Below are 26,402 nucleotides of genomic sequence, written 5' to 3' on the forward strand. Positions count from 1 at the left end.
TTCAATATTAATGCAATTTTTATTCATTTCCAATTTCTTTTAATTCTTAATAATTATTTAAATTCTTATCTTTTCTAGAATTTTCAATTTTCAATTTTTTTTTTTTTTTTACATTTAAAAATCATTTTGGTATTTTTTTTTCATTTTTTTATTTAAAAAACTTTTGATATATTCACATTTTTGCATTTTCCTTTCTTGTTATTTTATTTATTTATTTATTTATTTATTTATTTATTTATTTATTTATTTATTTATTTATTTATTTATCCATTTATTTTTGCAAATTTAAATAATAAACAACAAAAAAAGCCAAGACATTAATTTCAATTTCACAAATTTAACAACCCTACAGTTAAAATAAGTATTTACCAGATTCCAACTAGAATTGTATACACTGTATTGTCTTTAGCATGAAGATAAAGTAGATTTTGTGGATCTGGATCAGTTTTAATCCAGGTGAGCTGAGACTAAACTGCTCCTGTAAAAGTAAAGGTTGTAGACCTCTGCATTTGATGATCCAGTATCTCCTTCTTACACCTACCTGAGCTTGGCCGTTTGAAAAGCCAGACAGTGCCACACAGCTGACAGGCTCAGGGCTACATGTGCTATCTCTTCCTGCACACATACCTTCGCCCCACCCCCACTCTCATCACACACTCACACACTCTCACACTCACATGCTTTCTGTGGCGGACGCTGCCTCCTCACATGCCCCCTCCCTCTTCTCATCAACCATAGCTCTTATGGATCTGTGACATCCCTCCATCCTCCCTCAGAGTCACAACAGGAGTGATTTTCTTACAGTGATTCTATTTTAAACTCGAGGAAATATGGAGGGAAAATACGGCTGATGAAGTCACATCAAGCTCTGGAACATATGCCGAGCTGCCCAGAGCAGCATGACGAAGACATTAGCTTGTCAAATGTGCCGTGTGAGGTCCTCGTGGGTCCAGGAAAAGAAAGGAAACAGTGCGTTGTGTTCCATGTTACTGTCTGTTACATACAGCGACATGACAGCACAATCTGAACAAAGAACTGTCTGAAAACATAAAGCTGGGAGTCCAGAGATTCTCATAAACCTCATAGACCTCAGTTTGCTAAAACCAGACTGCTGGCATTCAGCAGCTTTCCCGGGGATCTTCCTCATGTAGGCAGGAGAAGCAGAGGATCAAACCACCAACCTAACAAACGGAGGGTAATCCACGCTTCCTCCAAGTCACAGCTGATGCTGCTTTACATCCTACGTACGTTTTTGCTCCTTTTGTTCAGTTTACTCCTGAAACAAATTGGTGTCAGGTATATATGAAAAGGAGCCATGTGCCCACAGTTTGCAGATTCATGCCTACAGTTTATAATCTGTGCAAACTGAACCAGTGGGTACAGATTCCTAATCTGTGGGAGGGAATTTGTGAACTTTGTACTAGAAGCTCACACGTAATTCATCGCAATGGTGGATCTAGATCAAGGGTCTTCAACCTGTGGCTCTGGAGCCTCATGTGTCTCTTTGACTCCTCTGCAGTGGCTCCTTGTAGCTTTAAAAAATATATAATCGAAACAAAGAATTTTTATTTTTCTTACAGAGGGTACTGATGATTAAAGACATTAACACTAAATAAAATCAGAGGCTAACATTTTGTTAAACTAAATATACATCACAACTGTTTTGTGCCCCTGGTGAGATAAAAAGATAGTCATTTGAGAAATTTATCCATCTATGTAATCAGATTCAGCCATTATTTGGAAAAAATAAAATACATTTTTTGCAAATTTTTGAATTATCAAATCTTTTTAAAATATTTGCATTTTTTTCTTTTGAACTTTTTTAGATTTGGCAATTTATTTTATTTAATTTCAAACTTTTTTTAATTTGCATAATTTGTATAATTTTAAAATATTTCAAAAATGGTCCATTTTGTTAAATTTCTATTAAGAAAATGGTAAAAAAAAAAAAATTAAATCACGTTTTTTTAATTCTGACGTTGGTTTTCTTGTTTTGTTTTGTTTGTTTGTTGTTGTTTTTTAACCTTTTTTAAATATTAAATATTTTTTGAGAATTAAAAAAAAAAGTGTTGACATTTCAAAAACTTAAAATAATTGTGCATTTTTTTTAGATTTCTTTTAATTCTTTGTATGTTATTCAAACATTTTTTAGTGTTTTTTTATTTTACATTTTTTTATAGAATTCTGGCATTTTTTTAATTAAAAAACTTTTTTTTTTAGATTTTAGAAACTTTTGAAATTTGTGCAATTTTTTTTTATTCGTCTTTTTTTTTAATTTCTGCACAATTAAATAGATTATATATAAAAACTAAGACATCAGATGCATCATTTCATCTTATAACAGCTTCACAGTTAAGACAGTTATTTACCAGATTTTAGAATTTCATACACTCCATGGTCTCTAATGTGAAGATAAAATAGTTTTTGTAGATACCTGGATTAACTTTGATCCTGGTGAGCTGAGGTAAAATGGCTCTGAAAGAAGTGAAGGTTGCAGACTCCTGGTCCAGATGCACAGTTTATAAATCCATTCCCAAGTAAACTTGAAATCTCATAAAAAGTGTAGCTGTGTTTTTGAACTCTCTTGAACTCCAAGCTCCTTTTTTATCGTTAACTTGTAGAAGAAAAACATTGTTACTGACTTTACTCGACTTTTCAGTCCAGTAGCTTTGCTGTGGTTTAACTTCAGGGAGAAGTAAGCAGAGTTTGGAAAGCTGTATTTATGTTCTTCCTTTTCATACCCACCAATAAATCTGCTTCTGTTTGGTTTTTCTCTTGCGAAGTTCAGCTTTTTTTTTTTCCCTCTGCTGACTGGTGCGAGCTTATTGGTATATTAATGTTTTGTCTCTGGGAAAAATACAACAAAGAACACCTCCTACACCTACTTTTCTGGTGTAAATCAATAAGAATGAATTACGTATTGATTGAAAGCAGCCAAGAAAACAAAGAATCCCAAATTTCCAGCAGCTCACACAACTTTTCTCTTTCTGTTTCTGTTTCTGTGGATTTATCTCAACCTCTTTCCTGGTGTTCAAAATGCATTTTATATGAGTGTCGCTTTAAAGTGTTAGGAAGAGACGGTGGCAGCTGCTTGGTTTTCTAGTGCACTGATTATTTAACCACCTTTTTTTATTTATTATTCCATCTCACTATCCTTGCTCCATTTCTTCTTTCTGTCTAGTATCTGTTATATAACTCCAGCAGCCAGGGACGACTGCTCACAGGAGTGTGGAGTCAGAGTTTAGTCTGGGCTCAGTTTTGTAAAAGAGAGAAAGAATCAGCTTCAAATTTCAGGATTAGGTGTTTCACAACTTTTTTTGTGATATTTTGGAGCTTTATTTTGAAAATCCAGCCCAAACCTTGACCATGTCCCCTTCTAACCCTGACTTGCAGCGACATCTCTCTAAGTGAGTACACGTTATGTTAGAAAATATCGCTCTGATGAGGTGAAGTAAAGCTTTTCTGTATACACATGTCCTTTTATGTTCAGTACGCTGGGCGGTTTGTAAGATGAAAGAAAAAACATGAAGCACCTTGAATGTGAAAAGACTCTGAGCATAAATAACTCTGTGAGGTAGCGCCCATTGTTTCCCTGCTTTTCAGCTATGATCTCACTTTAGGTGCCACATTCATGGCTGGAGGAAATAATTACGCCGTGCGAGCGCGACTTGATTGTTTTTTGTTCTGGTTTTAACACCAAATTCTCACTGTATTATATCCAAACTGGTGGGGCGCCTCCAGGGAGAGCAGTGTCCATTGTTCACTTAGCACCAATTAGGTCCTCAGTAACACATTTTAACACCTTTAATAAAAACTTCACTGCATGAAAAGAAGAAGCGAGCAGAGCGGAAATTCACAGGTCCACAGACACAAGTCGTCCCCTGACTTTCCTCTCATCGTCACGATGTTGACACGCCGGGTCAAAAACACTTCTGTGGAGTTAATTGTGTTCACTGTGCGCCAACCTTTACTGGAAACATCTTATCAACGGTCAGACTGTTGGAGACAATTTCCCAATTCTGGATCAATAGGAAGTTTCACTGTGGGTGTGGGAGGTGTTTGTAGTTATCGCCAAGTCAAACTGTGAAGCTGTGAGGCTCAACAATGAGCACAACGTCCACAAAATTAGAGCGTTAGTGCTGAGGAGACGACGAGTGGAAACCTCCAAAAAAAAAGACTATTTCATGTGGTGAACTGACATGTGACCGTTCATCAAAGTATCTGCAGGTTTCAGCAAGTCAAATTTAAGATGTTTAAAGACTTTTAACGCCAGATTGAATGAAATTTAAGGTAGAATACACTATAAACATAGGCTGTATAAAGAGTGGACAGCGTGGCTCCGCCATTTACCATTTCGTACGGTTTTGAAGCCATCGAAGCAGTTGCAGCCAGAGTCTGTGCAGTAGAGACGATGAGGGATTCTGGGAGAATCTGAGTGGAGCTGGGTGACAAATATAATAATTTTGTTTGTCTTTCGAGAGTCTAATCACTTCTTGACTCTACCTCCCGACATATTTTACAATCCCCAAAAAAAATACACGAGAACGTCAGCTGTCAATCATCGTTACACGTTACGTAAAGCCTCATTTTTAACCTCATAAAACTAACGAAAACAAAACTTTCCAGAAAAAAAGAGGACTTGGATACAAGACAGCCAAATGATATCTTCAAATCACCACAACAATCAGACGTGAGAAACATTTCTACCAGGTGTATTAATTTTTTAAAGTTTGACCACAGCCCATCTGGAATGGCTGGGGAGATGGATTTTTTGACTTACACTGCAGCCAGCCACCAGGGGGAGCAGTTTTTGTGGAGACCTTACTTTGAGCTGAGCAAGATGACGTCCATTTTTTTTTTTTTTTTTACAGTTTATGGCTATAAATACAAGCGATGGTTGGGGGATCCTGCCAAACCTAAAGAAAATTGTACTCACTCATAATCCCAGACTGGCTAGCTAGCATGAAGAAACTTTATATCACAGGGATTAAAACCAAAAAAAAAAAAAAGACAAGAACATTGTTTTCCTAGAGAAAGAAAAAAAACAGAGTAAAACGGACAGGTTTCTTTTTTTGAATCTGAAGATCTATGCTGACAGAAGTGAGCTTGTCTCTTTTTTCAACAAGTCTGACCCACAGTCTGTGAATTTTCTGAATCTGAATCTTAGGTACTTCATTTATCCCTGAGGGGAAACTGCCCTTTAGTCACAGCTACTCCTTCAAAAAGTTGGAAAAAGAAAGTACAGAAAAGGAATTATTGAGAAATAATTACAGATGTAAGAAATTACAGGTATAAGAAGAAGAAAAATTGATGCGTAAGTGCACTTGAAATTGAATATAACTAGCATAAGTTAAATTATTGCTCATATGTCTAAATATGGAAACTGCACAGCAGGTAGTTATTGCTCAGAAACAGTGAGTCCAGAGTGAAACTAACAGAAACTCAGAGACATTTTATTGTAACAGGTGTTCCATTAAAACTTTGAATAAGTTAAAAGATAAAAACAAATCAGTTTTTTGACCTGAAGCAGCCTGAAGCAGTAACAACAGACAGACCTTAAAACCAGTTCTTGAAGTTTGAGTAAAAACATCAGACTTAAATCTAGAGGAACACAGCAGGTGAAGCTCCTCCAATGTGGCCTTGGTGTCTGGTCTTAGCTCCGTTAGCCATGTCTGTGAATAGCATCATCTACCCTCTGGTATTCCCTCTGTTGCTGGGTTAGCACGGCTAGCTTGTCCATCTTATCGGAGATAGATCTTACGTTCCCAATAACGATGGATGGAAGGACAGGTCCATGTACCAGCACGTCGTCCTCACCTCCTTCTCCTCACCTTGTGGGGAAACATCTGGCCTAGCACTAGTTAGCATTGACATGCAACAGGCTGCTAACAGCTGATTTCACATATAAACAATGCAGCCATGGTTACATGTAGGATCTCCAGACAAACACAGGAGAAAAAATAGTAAAAATATCACTGAAGACAAAACCAGTTTGGTGTCCATGACCAACAAATGAAGAAGAGAGAGCAGCCACAGCCAACATAGCGCCGCCTAGCAACAAGAATGATTATTATTCTTAATGATATTTAATGATGTTAATGTTAATAATGTTTTAAAAAGTGTTGCATTCATCAAATCATACATTTAAATCTGAATCTGAGAAAGAAACTAGCAACAAACGTAAGCTTTTCTATAAGTTCAGTGCACTAAGGGTTATATTTTCATTATGTATAAGGAAGATTTTTAACATTTGGACAGAACTTATAACTTGCAGGACTGTGTTTATAGCTTTGACCCACTCAGTCGTTAAAAGTAGGAAAGTAAACTAGTGCTAGCTTGTTGAGCTAACATGCTATGTTATTACAAAAGTCCCCCCTGACACACTGTGTGTTGGAGAAATCGGCTATTCAGGGTTTTTATATATATAGACCAGCCTAAACACGAGTTTTAAGCTAAAAAAAAATATAGCTTTTTTAAAATTGCTGTGTATGTGGTTTTGGCACTTTCAGAGCCAGCCCCTAGTGGACACCTGAAAGAACTGCAGTTTCTGGCATTTCTGCTACACTACATTTCTGCTCTAGTAAATGGCCGGTAGATGCTCTTTAATTGGTTTATTCAGGATTAAGAGGACCCATTAGTGGTACAGTCCTTTCATGAATCAGACCCTCACTTTGATTCACACTAAGTTGTTTTTTTTGGCTGTAGCGAAACAGTTTCCAGGGCTCTCTCAGCTCTTATCAACCCTCAGATTAGAGTATTTAGTGAAAACAATCACACATTTTCTTTCTCTTCCCACACACAGGAGGGAGCAATAAACACTTGTACAGATTTTTTTTATTCTACACCTCAGAGGCTTCTGCTCGTCCTTGTTTCTCCTCATCCAGGTCAGCGGCGTCTCATCTCTCAGTCTGAACCCAGAGCAGCTCCAGGCTCTGCAGACTCTCCTCTCTGCTCTCCAGTCTGCGCCCTGTGATCACTCCCACTGCTCAGTCAATGTGGGACTGCTGTGACCAGATGGACAGAAAAATCAATAAATTAATGCATTATTCAGTGCGAGGGGAAGGCTGGACAGTGTTTAGTGAGTTAAAAAATAATTAGGTTTGCCTGAACATGTCACTCAGCAGCTGAGTCAGACTGGCTTTAAAGTTCCTGGAGGAACTTCATTCATATCATGTCATAACATCTTTCTAAGGAAATCCTTTTCTCCTGATGTGAAACGTTGAAAACAATTATACAAATTACCACTGGTGTTAAATCATTTTAATTATGTGTACAGAAAAATGAAGACCACTGTCATAACTCTCTATCAGGTAACATACTAAAGTTTTTATTCATGGTGGTGTAAAATCCAAAGTATTGCAGGCAAAGGAAAAGAAAGTCAATACAGAGCCACAAAATGCATTTTATCTTCACAATAAAATCTAAAACATGAATAAGCAGTTGGTTTGCAAAAAAACAGTCAGGGTAAGACAAGACCCTGATTTATAGTGAATTTACCCTTTAACTATACATAGCTTCTAACTTGGGGTGAGTATTAGCAAAACCCTTACGATACAATAAGCATCATGAAACTTTGGTCACTAAACAATAATACTGCAAGATATCACAAAAAAGTTCAATAAATTTGAAATGCCAAAAATTATTATTATTTAAAAAAAAAAGAAATTATAGTTTAAAAAAATCGGAAAACTTAAAAAAAATAAATAAATAATGTCAACAATTTTAAATTTCAAAAACTTGCAAAAATAAAAAAAGAAATTAAACTTAAGAAAATCAGCAACAATTTCAAAATGTTCAAAATGTAAAAAAAAATTGACTTTAAAAAAACTATAATTTTTCGACAAAATAGCGAACATTTCAAAAGAGAAATTGAAATTTAAATAATTTTGAAATTGTAAAATCTTTTTAAAAGATGTGAATTCAAAAAATTGCAAAAGTTTCCAAAAAAATGTAAATGTCAAAATTTTTCAAATTTGAAAAATAAATATAAAAAATCCAGAAAATTGAAGAAGAAATTTAAATATCATAAATTGCGAAAATTTTCCACAATTTTTACATCTAAAAAAAATTCCAAAAACTTTTTTTTTTAATTAACATTTCAAAATTTTTCGAATTGTCAAACACTTTTAAAGTTACAAAAATGTAAAAAAGATTTTGAAATATATACATTACTCAAATTTTAAACAATTCTGAAATTAAAAAAAATTAAAGATATTTGAAATTTTAAAAATATGCAAAAACTTCAAAACACATTAAAATTTGAAGAAATTAGCAACAGTTTTAACCTTTTCCAAAATGTCTAAAATTTTAACAAATTTTTTAAAAAAATTATCATTTAAAAAAAATTGCAAAGATTTCAAAAGAAATCAAAATTTAAATAATTAAAAAAATTCAAACTTTTGAAAGAATACTTGGATTTGATAACATATAAAGATTTTATCGCTCAACTCATCATTTTTGTCATTTGATAATGTCCTGCCACATATTAATCATGTATTTCAAGCTGACACATTGGTAGTTTAATGAACGAATCCACACATAATTAAAATCTGTATTTTCTTCCAGATGAGTCTTTTTGTAGATGTAGTTATCTTCCCAGGGCTGTAAAACTTGAGGTTAGCCACAAGTGCATGGAAAGTTGGTGGGCTGTTGATGTTGTAGGAGGTGAAGCAGAGCGAGATGTGATGCATATTTAGTTCAACAAAATGTAAAGGCATGGGTTTAGTATTAGCCTTCAGTGCCAGACTCTTGCACATGCATCTTGCAGTATCATTGAAAGCACATTATGTTATTGACAGCAGCTGTTTAATGTTCGGTGCCAAGAAAAAAAAAAAAAAAGCATTTTAGTCCCAACAGCCACGTTTAACAGTGTTTCCTTGATTAGAAAGACTAATTATGAGTCTATTTGCTGTAGTAAATAAGTTGCCGTCTGTGGGTGTGAAACTTCCTTTCCAACGAGAATCCTTTGATTGCTTCTGCTTTTATTAATTAATGAACGAGCAAATCAGACCTTCACTAATGAGTCTGCGAAAGGGAAATCCCACTTCTTCTACCCCAGCTTCACAAAACGGGGGAAAAAACTCTTCGATACCTTCAAGGAGCATTGGGTTTATTCACGTACTGAAGCATCAGATGTTCCTTGCGACATGAGGCACAAGGTGGGTGGGTGCTCGAGCTTTAGTTACATTAAAACCTGACTGCTAATGGTGTTCCTGGCTGGGTGTCAGTGTGCCGTGAATGGCAGCAACCCACTGATTATAGAGCTGTGTGGGATCAATATAGGCCAAGAATACATAGATTGGGTGGCAAATCTGAGCGCGGAGCAGCCAAACAGCCTCCGTCTCCTTCACCCCGCGTCCTCCTCTCTTCTTCCCGCTCAAACAACCAGATGAGAAAGCCCATAATTGACTGTGATCTGTGTCCCATTAGAATAAGAGGCGGATCAATTGCACCATTTCTTTTCATTAAATCTCTCATTCCCCCTCGATTTTAGGGGTGATGGTACAGACGGGTGTAGGGAGCACAGATAAAAACACACCGGCTGTCCTTTTAGACGCAAAAACAAAGCTGGCGGGATTCAGAAGAGGATTGAAAGGATGGAGGGGTGCACTTTTCTTTAATGGTGACGCACAGGTCCCCACTTCAGCTACATTGAGGGCTGCAGTCATAATAAATGTAATTCCCTCTTGCATGTTTATTGAAATTTGGAGGAAGGAGGGAGATGCAAGAAAGAAAATAATATCTGCTTGTTTTAAATGAAAAATAAAATCCCCAGTGGAAGTCTAAGAGGCGTCTTTTTCTCATTCCAGGCTAAAACAGTGTTCGTTTACTTTATTCCCCTCTAAGTACCAGTTCTGCTTTCCAGGGAGCAGTTGCGTTAGAAAGCAACAGTGAAACAATAAGACCGTTAAGACTCGGTGCAGTCTCTTAATCAAGTGTTCTCAAATCCAGGTCTCAGTTCCCAGCGAGGCGCCTGTGGACTAGTTTTTGCCCTTGCAGATGTGTCCAGCTGATCCCTGATACCCACACGTCACTGCAGGCTGCTCTGTCATGCAGAATATTTGGCCCAAGGGGTTTCCAGGACATGTGTGCGCGCTGCCTCCCCGGCGCCTTTGCCACTGGCTCTGAGCGAACATTAACAGCTGGTGGACGAGTTCAGCGACAGTTCTGGTGGGTACGGGGGGCAATGTCAGGAGAAGATTTATGAGCTCAACGTCAGATCTCTGATTCTGTCCTTGCTGGTGTCAGATCCATGAAGTATAAGAGTGATTCTGTAATTCGCCGTACAGTTCAGGCATACAAATATGTAAAAATATGAGCTTTTTTTTACTTCATCTTCTATGTGTTAACACATTCTGTACATTTTCTTCACAGTTTGCTCTTTATAACATCTACAGTAAGAAGAGCAGAAAATGTCGGTAACACAGTTGATGAACAGTTAATGCGCCCCATGTACAGACAATCATTCTGATGAAATATTGATGAGTAGGAGCTGAAACATGACACACTTTCTTCAAGGTTCACACCAAAAAAGATGGGACCTCAGCTGATTTAGGTCATGTGACTTTGGAGCAAACCATTGCTGATTTATAGGGTTTGTTTTCAATGGGTTACACAGTTAACACAGATTTCATGGAGACACAAGGAGGGAATTATTAATCAAAATTAATTATTTTAATAGTTTTTAAAACAGGTTTTTTATAGTAAATGATAGTGTTGAAGAAATCATACTGACATTTTTTTTGTTTGTGTTGTGAACATTTTTATTATTTAAATATGCAAAAAAATCCAAAATTTATGATTAAAAAAACTTTTAAAAAAAATCAAAATTGTAAAAAAAATTGTGAAATGTCAAAATTTTAGAAAAAAATGTAACAATAAAAATGAAATAAAAAATGTCCAAAATACAAAAAATGACATTTAAAACAAAATCGCAATTTTTTTTTTCTAAATTTCGAAAATTTTCAAAAATTTACAAAAATTTAAAAAATAATTAAAATATAATAAATTTGCAAAAATTGTGATTTTTTTAAAATAAAGTCTTGAATTGGCTTTTATGTGTTGATTATATCACAAATTTTAAAATGTCAAAATTATTAGAAATTTTTGAAAAAAAAATTTAAAGATCTAAACTGAAGTTTGAAAAAATTGTCCAAAAATGCAACAAAAAAAGAAACTTAAATAAGAAATTTTGAAATTGTTGAAATTTTTTGTAATTTTTTTTTAAATTTACAAATCTTAAAAATAAATGAAATTTAATACATTTGTTAAAAAAAATAATAATAATATTTTTTTTTATCTATTCTTGAATTGACTCTCATTTGTTGATAATTTCACTCAACTTGTCACTTTCTGTTGTTCAGTAACATATCACATTCAGTACATATCAATCAAGTTTATTCAGGTACGTTGTCAGTCAAATGAATCCATCCTCACAGAATTAAAATCCGTATTTTCTTCCAGATGAGTCTTTTTGTAGATGTAGTTATCTTCCCAGGGCTGTAAAACTTGAGGTTAGCCACAGGTGCATGGAAAGTTGGTGGGCTGTTGATGTTGTCATCATCGATACCCTCTGTAAGAAAAATAACAATTCTTTATTTCAATGATATTTTTTTAAAGCTACAAGGAGCCACTGTAAAGGAGTCAAATAGCTGCATGTCTGCCAAATAACAATCCCATCAGCCTTAGGTGTATTTTTTTCCTTTTGTGTGTTTTCTCTGTGTGTGAATCAGCTTTGGTTGAGCACAGAGCACTAAGGAAACACATGGCAGTACTTGAATTGTAACTTGTTCTCGGGGGCTTTCTGTAATAATCTTTGTTTGCATATGAAGTGCACATCTGTTGCCATCTACATCTCGTGCTAAACAGAGTGTTTGCAGCCCTGGTGGAGCTCAGAGAGCTCCTTCAGCTACAGATGACTCTTCATTAAGTCAGAATTTAACGACGACTGACCTCAGTGAATACGATTACAGGCTTCTGATGTTGGTCATTGACTATTTGGGTAAAAGATTTTACAGGATGTGGATGGTTTAGTACATTTAAAGCACCTTTATGAATTTTCAAACATTCAGTGAGACACTTGTGGTGACCTTTTGACTGTCTTGTCATGAGTTAACCCAAGGGTTTTCATCCTGTGGCTCTGGAGCCTCATGCAGCTCTTTCACTCCTTTGCAGTGGCTCCTTTTGGTTTTAAAAAAATATTATTGAAATAAAGAATTTTTATATTTTTACAGAGGGTATTGATGATTTAAGACATTAACATTAACATTAAATAAAATATTTAAACAAGATAAGCTGAGGAATTTATTCATAAATGTTACCGAATTCATGCATTCTTACATTTTTTTTTTAATTTGGGGATTTTTTTAAACATCAAAATGATCTTTAATATTTGCAAATTACATTATTATTGCATATTATATTAATATAAATGATTATGTTACATTTCAAACTTTTTCTTAATTTTGCAAATTGTATTATTTCAAACTTTTTCTTAATTTTTATTTCAAGAATATCAAAATTATTATGCAGCATTTTTTGATTTTATGATTTTTATATTTTTGCATTTTTTTAACTTCAAAATGTTTTAAATACTTAAAAAAAATCGAATTTTTTATTTTTTAATTCTAATTTTTAATCTTTTTTTTTTTCAAAATCTTTCTAGCATTATTTTGTATTTTTTTTTTATTTCAAACCATTTAATAATTTCTGAATTTTTTTGTCTTTTTTTTTTTTTTTACATTTCTGCAAATTCAAATGTTAATTTAAATAATAAATGAATAATTAAGTTGGACAACCTTACAGTTAAGGTAAGTATTAACCAGGTTTTAACAATGTATAGAATTTTATACCCTTTATAGTCTCTATTGTGAAAATAAAATAGATTTTGTGGCTCTGGAGCAGCTTCAATCCAAGTAAAAAAGAAAAAGTGAAAGTAAAGGATGCAGACCCTTGATCTTACCTCCTCTTATGTTTTATGAGGTAAAAAATGAATAAATAAATAAATAATAGTTGTAAAACTCTGATACCCTGCAGTCAGGTGCCTCTGATTAAAGCTACCCTGAAGAGGTCTTGCATAAACATAAAGGAAGTGGGTAAAAATATCCACACAGAGATTGCAATCACTGATTGACCTCGTTGAAAACACAGCTGAAACACAAGCTTTGGTTCCTGATTTTTCCTTCCCAGGCAGAATGTGGTTTTCAGAAAGTTGATGTAATCAGAGTAAATGCCCTGAGCACTCCACTGCCTTTTTTTCAGCTTTGTTTTTAGCTATATTGCAGTCCTACTCTACAGGCATGAGCAGTGATCCAGTTAATGCAGTAAAAGTCATATCCCCGGGGAAGAAAAGAAGCTGTAGCCAACAATATTATGTGTCCCTCTGACTGACATTGTTTTTTAATGCCAGACCATCAGAGCCCTTCAAGGGAGGCTGTTAAAACACAGCATCAGCAGCAGTAAGGAAACAGTCGAGTGTGTGCTGTTAGGTTTAAATGTTTTTGGTCGATGTTGGTCTTAAAACAAGCCAGTTCAGCATCAAATACCATCAAAAATCAGTCAAATCAAGTCTCTTGAATGATGACAGGTATTCAGTTTGAAATGAACGTTGCACAGCTTGAATGAAATAAGAGACGAGTCACAGTGGAGTCTTTACACCTGGTGCCTGCCTGGGTATTGGAAGTTATAGTTGCTGTCGTTGGCTGCTTGAGTTTGTTGTTGCTCACTGTCCATTTTCAGTGAAAGGTATTGGTGCAGCAGAGGAAGTTTAGTTAAGAAATCATTCCCCAGAAGCAAATCTTAGAAAATTAGCATTTAGCATTAGCATAGGAATAAACAGGAGCATCGTAGCTCATAATGCAATAGTATGCAAAGTGATGGCTATGCTGTGGCTACTAAACTATTTTATAACTCAACATTTTATGGGTCAAATGGTTATAAATTAGGTGTTCAGGTCTCTGCTTCCAGTAGTTTTAAGGCCCCGTTTAGGCCTGTAGGTGGTGCTATAACTGTCTTGTCCAGAAGCCGCTTTTGGTAGATCTCCACCAAAGTACAGTTGAGCCGATCATCTGATGTATTGAGGGAATACTAAGTTAAAAAGTGGAGCAACAGATGCTCATTTTGTTAAAGATAGTCGGCAGATTGAGCAGCACAAGCACAACACGGTAGTTCACGACATCGTAACAACGGTACTGTTGTCCTGTTGTATGCGCACACTCGAGGCAGAGGGTGACGTCAGCGTTTCCACTGAAAACGCTGGCTTACTGTTTACACGACATCGGTGTCGGGAGCGTTTCATAAAAATCCCACTCTGGAGGCTGTTTTCAAAGTTTGTGTTTTAGATCGCCTGAAATGCCGTTTCCATGTAAACACGAGGCGGAAACGCAACAAAACTTTTGCGTTTCACCCTAAAACCATTGTTGTGTAAACGGCCCTCTAAGTTTCCAATGCTGACTGTTACATTTATGCTCGTAGTGTTTGTGACTAATTGTCACTAATTTATTTCTAATAGCAGGTTTGCAGCCTATTGTCTGCCTGATGCTAAACTCCCATTAGCTTAATTTCAGTTTGGATGGGGGGAATGATCCTTTAGCCTTTTTGCTCACGAATCCACCCATACCTTTATGTAAGGAAAACAAAAAGTCTGATAACTTAAAATATCAAGTTTTTACAGTCGCTATAAGGAGGATTTGTTGTAATGTGACTCTTTCGCCACCTTCTGGCCCAAAGTCTCCGCACATTGTCGTAAATTAGTTTTAGCGAGGCGTGTGTTTGTTTTGGAATAAAATGGAGATCGAATTGAAACAAATTTTCTTTGTTCAAGTCAACTTTTTACTGAATACATCGAGCAGAGGTAAGGTATTTATCAGTACAGTTACATAGCGCTACAAAGTATCTGTAGGCTAACGTAACAACAAGCTAACTGTCAGTTTGTACAGTAGTTTAGTAGCCGTCCATATGTAGTGCTATCGGCAGCCAGTGCTGTGAGACATGTTTGTAATGTTTAACGTTAGTAAATCTTGGTTATGTCCTGCCAGTCATCTACCAATCAGAGCTAACGTAACCTCACTCTTCATTTTATTGATAGACTCTCAAGTTTGAACAGACCACTGCAGAATAACTGCTGACTGAGGGTTGGATTTAACATTAACACAAACAGTTTACCTCTTTTAGCCTTTAGCTCGTGCTCTATCTCTCTCCTGTTTATCTTTCTTCTGCTCTTCGGTCCTTTTTCTGTCTGACAGTTAGGCTCCAGATTTTTCTTCTCTTTCTCTTCTCTCTACTAAACTTCATCAGCCAGCGTGATTTTGTCATAAGCTGCGTTTCCATTACACTTTTTTGCAAAATAAAAGCGATATTTCTGAAGTTTCTCTCTGACCCACTCACAGCCGTCCTGCCAGAGTCCGTTTGTGTGGCAGTGGACACGAACAAGGAGGTGAGGGAGGTGCGTTGCTATGACAACGTGACGTTTTTGCGAAAAATGTGTTTCCATTGCACTTTTGCGAGAAACTTCAATATAGAAACTCCTGAAAAACCACCTCATGAGAGCTTAAATTTTTTTTATCAAAACTTCAGAGTTCTTTTTGAAAATGTGGCGTTGCCATTACCATTTGTTAATTCTAGGTGTAATGGAAACACAGCTACAGATACCTAGACGTGCTGTAAATCAATCTGGTCCTGCTTGACCTGATCAGGAAGCTAAGAAGTAGCATTTAGGAATAACTTATACTGGTGCTGATAATCTTATTTTAAAGCGTGGATTACGATCAGGCATATATGTAGAAGAAAGACTTTTCAAGATCCCTTTGAAACTCCACACAGACCCTTAAAAAAAATCACCTGTCTTCTGCTTCTTTACCTCAAACTACCTTGATCAAAGTTAGGTTGAGTTCAGCTCGTCCAATACGGCCTCCTGCAAAAGATGAGTTCAAAACGCTGCTTGAGAAGCAGATGGGTGATGTCATACAGACTGTGTTTGGAAGACTAAACCTATTTGGGAATGTTAGCTTCTGGCTTTGACTGATCGTGTGGTTTTATTTTTGTTTTTCATTTAAGTTTTCCATGAATTCAGCGATTATAAAACAATAATATCGAGGAAATCTGATATTGTGAGAGCTGAAATCAGCACTGGATCAAGTATATCAACCCTTCCTCTATAAGCTTCGGTGTCATATTAGCGCTGGATGGATTGATCCGTCAGGAGTTTTTCATTTAACACTTTGATCTGTGGTCTGTCCTTACAGGGGGATAAAGGTTGGGCATTAGTGTCAGGGGTTGAAACTACACTCAGCCTCAGCAGAGCATTAAACCATCCCTGTTCCCCTCTGCGGCGTGTCGGGGTGCCGTTCACTCTGCGTATGGCTCATACAGAGCCATGCATATTTCATGAGGCTTAAAACAGGAATTGCATCCAGCCTGTTTTATTAGCATTTTAATCCCTCTGCAGATTCGCCGCTCGCGCCTCAGCCTGACGAGTGCGTACTTTCAATATAGAGACTTCACACGCTTCATCTGCTGCTCTTAAAATATATCTCGCTGTCATCTTAAAAGGTCAAAGTGAAACGGCGTTTTTTAGCGGGGGAGGGAAAACAACTGCTGACACTTAAATACACAGGTGTTCTTTTTATTTCTGTCACCGATAAATTTATGGTTTTATTAGTTTTCTGTTTATACAGGCATTTAACATGTCGTGTGTTCACTGCCAGATTATTTTTATTCTGGGGTAAACAACGCTCACCTTCAACGAGCCGTTCACGTTCCTCTGAAGTCATGGCGTACTTCAAAGAGGGCTCTGTTGTCAAGTTTGTAAAGCTCCTTTTTTTTCAATAATCATGCAGAAGATGAAAGCTGCGGCATGAATTCAAATTTAATTTGTTCAGTCATCCATTAAAACGGTTTGTCTGTCTCCCCCGCCGACAGTCCGTCCTCTCGCCCCCCGATTTCTTCCCCCCACCCTCCCTCTCTGCAGAAAGCCGTGTGGCAAATTGGAGCTCGGGCGTTGAATGACAATGAGTAAAAAAAGGGGAAAATACATATTGAGGGCACAGTGAACTTTAAGCAATTAAATTAAAAAGTTATTAACTCTGGAATGAGGGACACTGCTCTCTTCCCCAACCACAGCCTACAGCCAGGAGGCTTCAGAGTTCAAGGAAACAGACGGAAACACAGAGACGGGAGGAGGTAGATGAGGGAGAAGGAGGTAGAAAGCCGCCCAGAGGAGGGAGAGGAAGGAGAGTTTTCAAAGTGAGGGTGAAGGTTAGCAGCCCCTTGGTGGAGACGTCCTCTTAAACCGTGTTTGATGTCGTCACACGCTGCTTTGTGCAGCATATCTATGTGTGTGTGTGTCTATGTGTGTGTGTGTGTGCACCTGCCTGTTCGATCATTAAACCCACATTGTCCTAAGCGAAGCCCTGGCTCATCGCCACCCTGACCACCGTATCCTCTCCCTAAGTCAGCATCATTGCAGCATTGTGAGGCCGATTTCCAAGGGAGCGCGAATCAAAGTTAATTAAGCTTTTGCTGCGGTTTGCACAAATAATAAGTAATGGACTGACTACTAATTAACCCGAAGAAACTGCTTCCTTTCAGCGCGGTAAGTGATATTTGGAACTGTTTCTGCTTTTCCTTACACAATTAGCACTGTTCCACCGAGCATAACTAATAACTCCTCCGTATGATAATGGTCGCAAACCCGGTGATGTATGGTGGAGGATTGTGCTTTCTGGAAATGCTAACAGTGCATTTAAACATTATGTCACGTTCGTCTTTGAGTCCAAGCGTGAGAGCTGGGTGTCGGACACGATAGCGAAGCAATTGGCGCCTCATTAGTACAGATATGAATCTCATGCATTTAAACATTAACCAATGATCAGTTTATGCTAATCTTTTATTTAATAATTTAACAAAAGGGCAGGTTATGCCCTGCATGTACTGTCCTTGTTATTTAAAGAGGGGGTAATGCTAATTGAGGGTGCTGGATGTCCATACCAAATGTGAGCAAATTGTGGGCGACAGTAGTTTGGGACTCAGGCTGAAAGCTGGAGAGGTGTTAGCATGAATTCAACTTTAAATGTAGAGTCTGCAGGATTTTATAAAAACTGTCTCCTCTGGGCCTCTATACATGTGTGTCAGTATCTGCGTCTGCATCAAACCCCCTCCTCGGCCTGGATGTTGATGTTTTGGTTGTTTTGAGATGTTTCCAGGCGGAGAGTAAGTGTGGCTACCTTTACTTTGTGTGTTGACTAGTGGAAGAAGCTAATCAGAGCAGCTATGATAGTAGACGTAGCACAGAGAGAGAAAAACAGTTAGCTTTCTGCTAACCAGGTAGGGGTCAAATACCCGTGATTAGCTTGTGCTAACATGCTAAGTCAGGCGCACGGCCCTCAAGTCTCTCCCACGTAGAAATGCGATGCTACAGGTGGTTGCTGGGCTAGTGAGAGTGTTCACATAGCTTCAGTCAGAGGCTGAGGGTGTGTGCTGCTGCTGGCACTGAGCCAAAGAGGAGGAGCCCAGTTGAATGTTGTGTTTACTGACAAATAACAGAAATGTCAGACCCTGCCTTATATAGCTCGAGATTTTCTGTGAACTTTACGAGACTTGATGAAATGATGAGGTCATTGCATGAAGATTTCCTAACTGGTTCAAGACACGATAGAAGTGCTGTGTCCTAAATCACTTACTTCCATAAGTACACTTGCATAAAGTGCCCTGCATACACTTTGCACTGACGAGCGCAGGAAACCTCAAAGGGTGGTGTTGTCCCAAATCAAACACTGCGGCTTCATACTTACCAGAAACTACGATCACATTTCACAACCGTTCACAGCTGTTCTTCTGCTTTTAATTAATTAAATCTAGGGACAGGTGGGTACCGGTTTCTGTATCAGGTATCAGGCCGCTACCAGCCTTATTTCATGGTATTGGTACTCATGAAGGCTGCCGATAGCAGCAGCCCATACTTAGGCCAAAAAAAATCTTACGTTGAGTAAGTCTTCTTCTCCAGTAGTTGGTTTGACACTACGGCAAATGTTAATCAGGTTCTGTTCAGACAATATGAATGCACCAGGGAGAGTGAACAGTAGCCACGGTTACATGAGGAGTTTTTCGTCTTTCCGAATGGAATCTTTCTGAATGATTTTTCCGAAAACAATAGTAAACATGGAAAGGAATATTCCAATCTCTGGTCTACATGCGCCGCTGTAATCAAACAGAACAGTCAATGGGGCATGCGCAGAAAAACATAAACATAACGTGATTTATCAAAGCTGGAGGACAACAGTTTGTTTATCACAGTGTTGCAATACTCTGTATTGCGAGTTTTTCGTCCGTCCACTCTTGAAATTACGTTAATTTCTTTCAAAGTTTGGATCAAAAACAAACTTTCCGCAGCAGTCCAGTGCTGACAGCTCGCCGCCATTTTTGAAGTTGAGGAACATCTCTAGTTGCGTCTTACGTCATATCTGAGCATGCTCTGAAAGAACGCACCCTGACAACTTTCCATTTGAGTGGATACATGATACCTCAATCTGTTTGGGGAAAGGAATATTCCACCCCTGTGAAACTGATTAAATGTCCATTCAGATTGGCACTTTTCTTTCAGAAAGGTTAAATTCTTTCTGTTTGAGCAAATAAACCGAATGCAAGCGGAATATTTGGGTCCATGTAAACGTGGCTACTGAAACACTTGTGTCAAAAGTGTCCACCAAGTCACACCCATTTTTTTTTAACTGTTTGGAATGTGTCAGTAAGGAAATAAAAGTGCGTGTTATTCCGTATTTGTGCTCTCAAAATAGAGAGTGTAAGGGCAAGAGTTCAAGATTTGGGACACACCAATGGTCTGTCCGTGGCTCTGCTACTGAAAGACCTCGAAAGGACTGGCCAATCAGAGTAAAGGGGGTTTTGGAGAGATGAGCCTTAAAGAGACAGTGGCTAAAACAAAGTGTTTCTGTCACAAGCAGAAAATGAGAGTTTTTTTTAAATACCAGTGTGAGAAAAATAGGTTTTGTTTTTGTGTTTTATATTTTTTCTTTATTATTATTATTATTATTATTATTATTATTATTATTATTATTATTATTATTATTATTATTATTTTATTTATTTATTTTATTTTTAATTTTTAATTTAATTTGATTTATTTTTTTTATTTTACTTATTTATTTATTTATTTATTTATTTATTTATTTATTTATTTATTTATTTATTTATTTTTAAACCCCTTGGCGTAGCAGGACTTTTTCAGCCCACTGGGAATTTCTTTATCCATTTGGAGTTTTGTGTAACTACCCATGATGCACTCCTTTACAGGTATTATGTGCAGCTCCCCTGTCTGTAAGAAACATAAAAATAAAACCTTCTCAAACTGTTTGGATAAACTAGGAATATCAGAGTAAACATAAAACTCTATCAGTGTTAAAGATCCAGAAGGGCTCAAAGAGATTTATGAGGATTTCAGGAAATGCTTTAAAAAGCAGGTTGGGCTTATCAAGAATTACCTGATATTCAGACTGATCAAAAAGGCAGTTTTCAGATATTTTAAAAGCATTTCGCACACGATAAGAATCTTTATCTTTTTCCTGTATTCAGTAAAGTCGACCATATATTCTTTTATCTATAACTTTACCGTTTTGTCAGCCTTGCTTCCCCTCTACTATGACCTCAAGTTTTGGCTTCCAACTATTTTCCTCTCTCAGAGTGAACAGCTCCAGATGAAGAAGTGTTGAGAAGAAAAAAGATAAGCACCTTATTTTTCTTTTGCATCAGGGCCAGGCGGTATCTTCCAGACACTATTAACCTTCAGGGCCGTGTCAGGGGGTCAGAATCAATACGCAAAGGGCCAAACGGTTATGTCATCTGGCTGCACTTAACACAAAAAATAATTATGTTAAAAACCTCGACCTGAAGTCGTGTAAGTGCACTCAGATTCCCTGTTACACGACGGGAGTTCAAGGTAGGATGTTGCCTGAAATGAAGTAGTGTATCACCTTGAGATAGCATGAATGACTTGTGTAACTGTGTTTTTGTTACCCGTGATCTTCCATACCCCATTTTTGCAGAACTAAAGCTGTGTAGCCTTCAGCAGACTGCCAGCGCACACAACAGCTAGAAAATCCTGAAGTGCCCTTCAGATTTGAGGCCGGAGCAGATAACGCAGGCAGAGGGAGGGAAAAGGAAACAAAGAGGCGAGGGAAAGCGAAGCGGGAGGGCATTTCAGGTGAGAACACTAAAGATGGGATGAGTTACAACAGCCAGGAATTTGCTGAAGGCGAGCCACCGGTTGGCCTAATTAAAATTAAAAGACCTGCTAATGAGAGATTTTTATTCACTGCTGCACTAAATGCAAATTGCTCAGTAAAATAAACCCCACTGTCATTTGTCTCCTAATGAGTGTCCACTGACAGGGCCAGCCCACAGGTGGCACTGAAATCCAGTAGTCATGCTAACACCATCCGGGTAAGGGTTAAACCAATAAAGAGCACATGTGCAGCAGATTCAGACCAGATGTTCCCGCGAGGCCACATGACCTCTTGGTGCCACAGCAGTACGTCTCTCAGAGCCTCCAGCTTGAACCACGCAGGTGGTCTGGATCCCCAGACTCTCTCCTTTGAAATGGGGGGATGTCAGAACAAGAAAGGGCCCCGAGACACAGCAGCTCCTCAGAAGAAAACTTTCTAACTTTTGCTGCTCGGTCGTTCTTCTCCTGCTAAACGTTTGGCAGGGAGACTTTAATGACGTGCTGAATTAAAACATCACATTTGCTGCTCCATGAGTTCAGATTTTGATGATGCACTTTAGCTTGAAGGCATTTACCGACTGTTCCCAACCCACTGCTAAAAGCCCTGAAACCATGGACTGCTGAAGACATTTAGAATTAGTTAGCCTTGGTGCTGAAAAACAGTATATTAGCTTGGATAGACTGGGTAGAAACAGAGTATAACTTCCTCAGTAAGGTGTGTCTAAGTAAGGGATAGTGTAAGACTAGAGTTTCCCTCTGTGCTTTTAACTGCATTTTCATTTTGACGGCTTCAACTTTTCCTAAACAAAGGCTGAACAGCTCATTCAACGAGGCGTCTTATTTGTCTTTAAGCAAGTTTTACATCTTTGCAAGTTCACTTGCACAGCGGTGACAAGAAGCCAATACCTGCCTGGAAGGTGGGAAATCAATCTCTTAAACAAGACAAAGTCTGCTGTCATGTTAGCAGCTCTCTGAGGATCTTTTTTGGAACAGCACTTACAGCCATACTGTTTATCTCAATCCTATCACACTGATATCACCACTTTGAGTAAGTAAATAAAATAAAGATCATTTAAAGAAGAAAGGTAAACTATACATTGTACTGTAACTAAAATACCTGATTCCTGATACCTGATACTCGGATACTTAGATACCAGATACAAAATACATATACAAAATATCCAGATACCTAGTACCTAGAACCTGGAACCAGGTACTTATATGGACGCAAAAAAGAGAAATAACTATTTGAATTTCAGCAGCCACTGAATGTATCTGATTTTTTTGCCCTGAATTCACCTATTGAAAATTAGTATCCCAAAAAAAATCACTCATTAAAAATTCAGATCCAAAAACTCAAGTTGAATATGCCATATTGATACGTGTATATAAGAAACTTTTTGTTGTTGTTGTTGTTGAAAATAATATGGAAAAACTGGGTCGTTATAATCAGGGTCTAACCATTGACGCTATGTCACAATAAATTGGTCAGGGATGAACTTCTCATGTCTCTATATATATAAAATATATCTTAGTTATAACTTTAGTGCGTACTTTACCCAAAGTTACGATCTCTGCTTAGTTTAACATCTGTAAGAACGCAAAAACACATAAAAACAATCGTTCTTACAACTGTTAATTAATTCAGGCAGTAAAGAGTTAAAACCAAATACCTGATACCCAGACACCAAGAACCTGATGCCAGATCCCAAAAGCTAGATACCGGGCACCTGATTCTAGATACCTGATACCTTGTTATTTGATACCTGATACTAGGATAATTGTCCGGACCGATTATCGGGGATATTTGGCATTTTGAAGCATATCGGCATCAGCCTTTATTTTTAATCTGACGGCCGTCAAGAAACAAATTTATAACTGTGTTGTTGCAGGTCTGATGCAGCCACTTCGCTGTCTGTAGTCACTAATCAGCCTCCAGCACTGTCCCAGCCACGGTACCATCTGATTGGTTACAAGCAGAGCCATGGCTCGGGAAACAGCCAATCAGCAGCGCAGTTATTACAGTTATTGTGGTTACATAGAAATTTTGGAAAACTTTATTTACTGTAGAAAACTATTTATTTTTTTAAGTTTTCATTTAACTTTATCAAACCTGCTGCTGAGACCGGTAGCTGTTTAATAAACTCATGCTTGAAGGTATTTGAATGAAGTTAAGTGTTGGAGTTTGTATTGTGTATTTGTATCTTGAGGAATGGAGTCTTGCGGGCTGAGCGTCCATAGAGGCCATGGCGGTGGAGTGCATTGCCTATTGTTTTCTCTGTAACAATTGTACCTGCTGCCTCCAAGTCTTTCTGGAGCACTTTCAGGGTGGTCCTTGGCTGGTTGAGTCCTCTTCTGACTATCTTTCTGACTCCCTGGTCAGAAATCTTCAAGGAGCTCCTGTGCGTGGCCTGTTGATGGTAAGGTGGTGCTTCTTCCACTTGTGAATAATGGCCCCAACGGTGCTGACTGGAATATTCTGGTGCTTTGATATAAGTCTGTAACCAGTTCCATTCTGATGCTGAGCAACAATCAGGTTGTGAATGTCTTCAGAGAGCTCTTTGCCTTTACCCATCATGAGGTGTGTGCTATTTAACTGCTTGGTGAAAAAAAACACCTTTTTTATAGGACCATCAATTTGCTCTAGCCCAGCTGATGTTGGTTTGCACTAATTGGAAGTTCAAGTAATAATTACTGACAGATTTCAGGTGGTATGGTGCATTTCCTTGCCAAAGTATACAGCCTTTCCATGGTGTGTTCAATACTTTTTTCCTGTGTTATCGTACTTAATTCACCATAATCATTATTTATGGACCTGAACGTTGTGATTTCTTTTCATGTGTGGATTATTTGAGTTAATACCAATGTCTGGGAGAAACCTGTCACCTAACAGGAAGTATCTTTTACCTAAGATTTGACACCTGATGCTGAGTCTTTGGCGTTACCAGAGGACATGAACTTCTTTAGATGTTCAGATGTGGAAAGAGTTTCGATGTATCGTTTTGTGGACTAAACTGAGTCTGAAAACGTGGAGTGAGTGAGACAGCTCATGATACGGAGGAAATCCTTTTTCTTTTTAGAACAGATTAAAGTTCATGAAAGGTAAAAGGAGTTACAACCAGGTCCAGTCTGCTGAGATTTCTAACTACAAAGACCAACTGTAGCACTTGAAGAAAACATGAATGAATGAACCCATCACACGTGTTTTCAGTCTGAGGCCCTTCCGCCGAAGCCTCCTTCTCTCCCATCGCCACACTTCAAAGCCTCCTCTGGGGAGAAGCTTCAAAACGTACAGCATTACAGGCTTTTTTTCAGCCCTGCCACAGAATCCCAGCCAAGAAACAGACAGAAAGTTTTTCTCTAGCTATTTGTTTTAAAGTTACCTCTGTTCACTGGGTAAGAGATTCCTCATGTCATTTGTTCTCCCTTTTACCTGGCCTCGCTTTCATCTCCCAGCTCCACTATTGCACCTCCCGTTTGCTTTCCCTGCGTCTGCGTTATCCTTCTTCTCTTTCTTTCCCCGCTCTTGCTTCATCCTTTCTTTACCTTTGCAGAGGGCTCAAACAGAGGAGCTTAAATCATATCAGGGAAGAGAGTTTTGCCACATACCATCCATTATACTCAGGCAGCGCTGCAGTGTTGTCTCTTTTCTCATGTTTCTTTCATATTTTGTCCTTTATTTCCATTAATCCTCTTCTTTCCTGGCTGCTCTTTTTGACGTTTATTCAATTTAATACACTATACTCATTTTCCCCCATTACATCCTCTTCCCTGTTGTTACACTATCACCCTGTTCCCTGCTCTCAGTCCCTAACCCTCTATGACAACTTCCTTTCTTTTTCCCATGCTCACTTGATGCTTTCTTCCTTCCTTTCTGTTTCCTTGTGCCTTTAAGAGTGACAGCAGCCAACACACTGCCCCTCTCTGTGTCTTTGTTGTTTTTTTCTTCAGGGGTCGACCTCAGAAGCTGTTTTCTATCATCCCACTCACCTTGTTGGTTCTTCTTTTCTCTCCTTGCTTTTTTCTTCTTCAAGGAATGGGTGACAGCGACTGACCTGCTCATCTCTTTGGACAGGCTTAACACCTTTGGAGACGAGTTCTTCAAGGACGCCAAAGTGTTGCGCTCTTACTTCTATGCCATCTCGGATTTCTCTGTGGGAGGAAGGTAAGAGACACCTCAAATGTGCAATCTAAGAAAATGTAACCCCGTTTCGCCGAAATTCTTCCTGAAAGAGTGGGAAATTGTCACTTTTGACTTAAATCTTGAGCGTGAAGCTGTGAAACTTAAAGAAAACGTTGGTATTCTGTGGGGTCCCTGTATAGTTTCTCGGCATCATGGGTATTTTCTGCTTTGATAAGTGAAACTCTAGCTTCAAGCTTTTTTAAACACGTGTCAGAACAAATCTTTCTCCTTCCAAATCCATTCACTTCCCTCTAATTGCTATGTCAGACATGTTTTGGTGGAATCCCAATTGCTGTTTTGAAAAGTATAGAGTTGGATGGTTCAGTATTCCAAGCTCAGCTTGTCTCACATTTCACATTTGGTCCCTAAAAAAGAACCTAACTCAGTTCCCATCCCTAGTAACACCATCTACTTCTTTCTGAGGTAGATATTACAAGTTTTATCAGCCATGTCCTGAAGCAAAAAGGTGATGCTGGGGGTTTGTGTAGGGAAATTGTATTATTTATTTATTTATTTATTTATTTATTTATTTATTTATTTATCAGTTAATTCATGTAAAAAAATAAACAATGTATAAAATGTATTTATAAAGAAGAAATAAATATAAATTGTTTATTTCTTCATTTTTCATTTTGATCAGATTTATGAAAAAATTAAATGTATCCAAATTATTTATAAAAAAATAAGAAATTAATATTATATATTTTTAAATTTACTTTGTAAAAATTTTAAATGTATTAAAATTATTTACAAAAAGGAAAAAAGATTTCCTCTTTCTTTCTTATTTATTCTATTTATTAAATCTAGTAAAATTTGTACATGCATTGAAAAAGATTTATAAAGACGAAATACATCTGATTTATTTACGTATGTATTTATAAAGTGTATTTTTTAAAAATTTAATAAAATTCAATTTGTTAAAATTTATTCATCAGAAAAATAAATTTTATTTCTTTATTAAATCTTTTTGAAAACATTAAATTTGTT

At 37.4% G+C, this 26,402-nt stretch overlaps 1 protein-coding gene across 1 annotated transcript in view; it reads left to right on the plus strand.

The window, feature by feature from the left end:
- Positions 1-26,402, plus strand: part of lamc3 (laminin, gamma 3) — a 199,428-nt gene that overhangs the window by 26,865 nt on the left and 146,161 nt on the right. The window contains exon 3 of the mRNA XM_074690299.1: positions 25,267-25,397. Within this exon, the coding sequence (XP_074546400.1) occupies positions 25,267-25,397 (131 nt within the window). The remainder of the gene's footprint in view (positions 1-25,266; positions 25,398-26,402) is intronic.

Source organism: Halichoeres trimaculatus, unplaced genomic scaffold (genome assembly GCF_033239565.1).
Source record: "Halichoeres trimaculatus isolate MK-OKI-2021-1 unplaced genomic scaffold, fHalTri1.1 fHalTri1_scaffold_16, whole genome shotgun sequence".
NCBI classification, from domain to species: Eukaryota; Metazoa; Chordata; class Actinopteri; order Labriformes; family Labridae; genus Halichoeres; species Halichoeres trimaculatus.